The 6,000-nt window shown below is 42.6% G+C and overlaps 1 protein-coding gene across 1 annotated transcript in view; it reads right to left on the reverse strand.

Annotated features, from left to right (window-relative positions):
* Positions 1–4,808, reverse strand: part of OLFML1 (olfactomedin like 1) — a 28,197-nt gene extending 23,389 nt beyond the window's left edge. Inside the window, exon 1 of the mRNA XM_061613122.1 lies at positions 4,565–4,808. Coding sequence (XP_061469106.1) covers positions 4,565–4,687 — 123 coding nt within the window. The 5' untranslated portion in view covers positions 4,688–4,808. The remainder of the gene's footprint in view (positions 1–4,564) is intronic.
* Positions 4,809–6,000: the final 1,192 nt, after the last annotated feature.

Here is a 6,000-nt window from a genome sequence, read left to right on the forward strand (position 1 = left end):
TTTAGGAAGAAAAGAACAGGTATAGAAATTTGGATGATGAGAATTTGAGAAGCAGCCCTAGTAATAGGTACTACTATTGTTCACCTGAATGGGACAGGCTAGTAATAAGTAAACATCTGATTATGAGTCAAACTAGACTTGGGCCACATTCACACCATACATTTATTCCACTATAATTCCACTTTAAACAGTCATGCCTTCCCCCAAAGAATATTGGGAAGTGTAGTTTGTGAAGGGTACTGAGAATTGTGAGGGGACTCCCTTTTCCCCCTCAGAGAGCTACAATTCTCAGAGTATTTTAACAGTCAGTCCAACTCTGTGAGGGGAATAGCGGTCTCCTAACAACTCTTAGTACCCTTCATAAACTCCACTTCCCAGAATTCTTAACTGTTTAAAGTAGAAAAATAGTGGAATAAATGTATGGTGTGAATGTGGCCTTGATGTTTCACAGGTATTTTGCCCCTGCATCACTTTTTCTTCAACAAATAGCCAGCATGAATGGGGTAGGGGGAGCTAGACTGGAACAGTGGTATATAGAGAGGGAGGGTTTAACCTTTTGCCCCCACCACAGTCCTGATTGGAAACCCTCCCATGAGCCTGCTATTTGCATTAGGAGAAAAGCTCCCATTCACATCAGTGGGAGCTTTCTTGCCCTTTCAAATGTCAGGCAAGGGACATAATCCCAGTTGGGACCATGGTGGGGGCAAAGGGTTAAAGCCCTCTCCCTGCACCCCATGGTTCTGATGGCTCACTCTTCCTCCAGCGGCTATTAAACAAAAAGTGACCCGAGGTAAAATTATCTAGTTTGGCCCTAAGCGGAAGTGTAATGAGGCCCAAAAGAACTGAAACAAGAAAGAAAGAAAGAAATAAGGAAAGAAATAAGGAAAGAAAGAAAGAAAGAAAGAAAGAAAGAAAGAAAGAAAGAAAGAAACTGGGCATGAAACCCTATACATACTTAGCTGGGAGTAAGCTCCATTATAACCAGTGGAATTTACTTCTCAGTAGACATGCATAGGCTTGCACTGTGGAACAGCTAGAAACTGGACATTTTAGAAGTGGTTTTGGCACAAAGTAGAACGAACTGAATGAGAAAAGAGATTAAAAACTGGATTCTTATACAAAGAGCATGTGTGCTTCATGGGGAAAAACCCTCATTTTTGACAGAATTGTAATTCATTTTTTCCCCAACAAACCCCCACCCCCCAAAGTTCAGCTTCTCTCTTATCTGGAAAACACAGCTCTAAGGACACTGTGGTGCAGTTTTGAGTGTTTAAGTGCTGTTTTCCTTTTCTTCATAGATTTTCCCTCTCCTACTTCAATTCACATACATTCTTCCTGCCTCCAGGGATATTCCTTTGGTCACCTTCCATCAGTGACAAACACTGGATTCACCACAGACCCAGGAGCATTCACACATTATGCAGGGCAAATCCATGACTGCTACCTCAAGTGTGATCTTCATAAAGAGTTCAATCTTGTCCTGGCTCGGGGATTAGTTTATCTGTATGATACTCATATATGCAAACATGAGTTTGTCATATGCACACTTTACATTTTAAAGTATACACTTAAAAATACAGCACACACACACACAAGATTGTTTTCCAGCTTTTCCACTGAGGACTTCAAGAAAGTTTGAGAACAGCTGAGTGCAGAATTTCACCACAGCCTAATAATTCCTCTCCAGGAGGCAGCAAAAATAGTAGCTGTGCTGGCGGAAGACACCAGTGAGGCCCCTGCTGATCCAGATGTTGCACAGCTGGAAGGGAGGAAGCCAAAGAAAAGAGTCCTCTGAGAACTGTTATTTGGAGCTGTAGTTTTTCAGCTCCTCTGCAGTCAACTTTCCCTTCTTTCCCCTGTTTGAACTAGTGTGTATGAGAAAGGAAAAAGCCATTCCCCGACTTTTCTGTCTTGAAAGTGGGAGATCAGAGATTGCAAATATGTGAGCTTTCATATTTGATTCAAACAGGTAACATTACAAATGATTTGACTGGTTGAGAATTCATGGAAGGAAAGACATGAGAACACACACACCTGGCCACCATTTGCACACTATAAACCAAGGATGGGAAACTTCAGAGCTGCGGGCCAAATGCAGCCCTACAGACCTCTCTGTCAGGCTCAGGCCCCACTCCCCAGGCCACAAACTCTTTCCAGCCACATCCCTCACTGGCCCTGCTTTGTATGCTTCTAGAAGTATTTTTGCCTGGATGGATTGTGTGCTTGAATGCTGATAATGCTTCTTGATTGCCTGGATGTCTTAGAATGTTTAGAGGGATGTGTGAGTGTGTGAAGAAACTAGCCTACTGTACAAAGGTAAAATCCAAACTCATTGTTCTGACCATTTTTGCCTCTAGCCCCACACACCACTGACATGCAGTCTCTGGAAGATTGCTCAGAAGGGAATACAGCCCTTGGGCTGAAACAGGTTCCCTACCCCTGCTATAAGCTAGGAGGGAAGTGACTTTGTACGTTTAATTTCAGTGACAGCTGTCTAGTGATGAAAGCCTATACCTGGCATGAATTGGATTGGGTGAGCTTAAGCTATTTCTAAAACCACACGTTACAGGAAATACATAAGCTTAATAGAAATCAATCCAAATCTCTTTGCACCCTGTTACGCCCCCCTTCCTCAGCACATGAACCTCCAAGCCCTCTCTCACCCACACAAGCCTCCTTCTCTCCTTGCCCAGCAAGGATTCTTTAAACCTCCTTTCTCTTTCCTCCCCACTCACTTATCTGGCTACTACTGTGGCAACCACAGAAAGAGGGATGAAGAAAAGAATGTATCTTCCCCATCCAGAACTACTGGATACCAGTAATTCTTGGGAAAATTGTATTTCCAACACCTATTTGAGCCTGGTTCATTGCAGAGCAGCATACAAAGAATTATGGGTAGGAGAGACCTCCTTTCTTTTTGCTGGTGTTGGAGCAGTAGCAGCAGCTAGGTAAGTAGTTGGTAGGGAAAGAAGGAAGAGGACGGTAGGTGTGGGGGGATGCATGTTTGGGGACTGGCTAAGTGAGATGGGAAGGAGTGGAATTCTTCACCAGATTAGTTTTAAATATGCTTATTACATTGACTAAATGTATATGGTTCATAGAGCTACACAAGGGGTCCCCAATAGGGTTGCCAGGCCTGGCCTCCAAGAGGTCTTCTGTATCTTTAAAAGTTGTGGAGGGGGGAGGGAGAATTCCACCTTGTGGTTTTTCCCATTACAGTGTTGCAAGAACACCTGCACTTGGCTGACTTTCTCTTTTCCTAAAGATACAGGATCAGTCTCAGGCCAGGGACCTGGCAACCCTAGTCCCCAACCTTTTTGAGTCTGGAGGCCTAGTTGGAAATCTATGAATCTATCATGGGTACCATTTATTTATTTTATTTAAAAAACTGTATCCCACTGTTCACCATCTAGGGGCAGTATTCAACTAAATCCTTGTGCTAGTGCAATGGGATTTCCCTCTCCTCCTCCTCATGCACACGTCCCAGGCCTTCCCCAAATCTGCTCCGTACCATTCCCAGAGCAGATTTAGAAGGGGGGGGAGAGGGTAGAACATTTCATTGCACAAGGGGAAGTCCTTGTGCCAATGGAACATTCATCTTAACACTACTTTGAGTACAACCCTAGGTCTCAAAGCAGATTGCAACAATGAAAATATACACAGAAGAAAAACTGGTGATGTTCAGAACACTCCCTCCCAAACAACAGGCAAGTCACCTATATGCCCTGCCCAAATAAAACACAGAAAAAAGCAGCCCCCCCCGCAGAACAGGCAGTCCCCAACCCCCCAAGGCAAATTTAAAAACTGATTGATTGATTGATTGATTGATCTATTTATTTATTAGATTTATATCCTGCCCTTCCTTCCAGTAGGAGCCCAGGGTGGCAATTAAAAAAATTGAAATCGGCAGGGGGTCTTGGTGAGCACTAAGGAATGTCTGAGGGCACAAAAGTGCCCATAGGCATCATGTTGAGGACCCCACTGTTATAATAAGAAAGCTTATTGTCAGGATCCAGGAGTTTTTAAATTGCCTATGCAGCATTTTGAAAATGGACAGATTTGAATCTCCTTAACCAGAACTTCTAGCAAAGTCAAAAGCAGAGATAGAGGTCCTGTTGGAGGAGCAGATGGAGTACTTATGGCATGCAAACTTCGTGCAAATTGTCAAATAGATGTTCTCCTAAAAATTGAAAATATTCCAAATTCTATTCTGCACAATTCAGCCCATGTTAAGCACAAAATAAGCATGTGTTCACTCTCCACTGAAAAATCAACTGAACTTAAAAGTGCTTAACTTTGGCTGGATTGTACTGATTCCAAGCATGCATATTTTACTTGATGGTTAAAATCAACAGGAACATTTCATAAACAACCTTGCAGTTTGGCTCTTCCCTATACCTTTACAGCCCATAATCAAAGTCACAGTTACAAAACCTATCTTGTTTTAAAAGGAAAGCAATTCCTGATCCTGATGGATAGCACACATACACTTCAGAAGGAAAATCAAATCAATTCTCAGTATATAACTGAAATACCACAACTGAACTGTACAGATAGCACATACCTCTATCGAGAGAATTCGACGGTCGATGTAATGCATCAATCCAGCATCTTGCATTATGTATTGTGCTTCTCCCGCGATTGTAAAGAATGAAACTAATAAGAAGTTGAGCTGTATGGCTGCCATTGTTGCATTAAAATTTTCAAATACCCCAAAACTGACACCTGAGACTTGGGTTTAATATCTGCCCAGCACTGTAGCATGTGTGTGGGGAAAACTAACAATCACAAAATTTGAATGATTTAAAATGGCTGTTTAGGCTCCTACAGTCTCTCATTAACATAATAAAGTTCTGCAAAGCTCTCGGCTAGATAAGTTTGTTTCTGGGAGTGCTTTCCAGCTCATGATATTTTGATTGGGACCAGATGTTCAGAATGGAGCTGCACAAAGCATGTAGGCTAGCAGTACTAAGCAAAAGCTGTGTTTCTTCGCCCGCTGCCAGGCTGTCACTGCTTTGCGGGTATGATTCAAGCATATACCAGAAAATTTAGGTTATACAATTAAAGTGAATGTTGTGCTCTTTTGCAACGAACCCACTCCTCCCCACCCTCCCAAAAGAAAAGAAAACACCATAGTTGTATTCAATGTAGTGTTAAGCAGATGGTTCACAACGCAACAATCTTCCTCTCTCCTCTCCCCATGTGCCCCTTAAATCCATTCTGGGGTTTCCCTTAACTCTCCAGAGTAGATTTGCGGATGGTGTGGGGCATGCATGGGGGAGGCAGGGGTAAATTCTGTTGTGCTAGTGCTAATCCTTTTGCTAGTGCCTTTTTTAAGGTGAATACTAAATGCCTCATGGATTTGGGAGGGGAGTAAAAGAGTGACAGGTAAATACACTGAAAAGTGTGGGTAACAGCAACATTGTGGGATGTTATATAATCTTGGTACAAACAATCTGGATGAATGCTCAATAAACAGCAACATATACCCTCTGTGTAATTTTGTGTGAACAAATCAAGACGAATACTCAATAAACAGGTGGTCTGGAAGAACCCATCCTTCTTTCCTATCACTTCCATCACTATAACACATACATAGGGCTTAGATTATAGTACATTAGCATATGTACATTGAGTACATGTACATTCATGCATTACATACAGCAGGTAGTAATCTTGCTGAATAGTCTTCTGTTTTTGTATGTTTTGTTTTACAATTGGCAAAACAGTTGCTCAGCCACATATCTTTGGACCGTGTCATATATGACATTTCCAATTGGTGTGCACTGGTGCAGGACTGAGGCTGTCAACATGGTGCCCATGAGGGACAGGGCACCCTCAGGGCAATGCCAGAATGCCCACTAAAATATCAGTGACCCTCTATGCCCAACTGCTTACCTATTTGATATCTCTGGCTGCTCCAGTGCCTGCTTGGAATTAGTTCCTTTCTGCTGGGCCTTTTCTGCCTGCACCCCTCTCTTCCATTCTGATTGGACAAAT

Source organism: Rhineura floridana, chromosome 2, assembly GCF_030035675.1.
Source record: "Rhineura floridana isolate rRhiFlo1 chromosome 2, rRhiFlo1.hap2, whole genome shotgun sequence".
Classification (NCBI taxonomy): domain Eukaryota; kingdom Metazoa; phylum Chordata; class Lepidosauria; order Squamata; family Rhineuridae; genus Rhineura; species Rhineura floridana.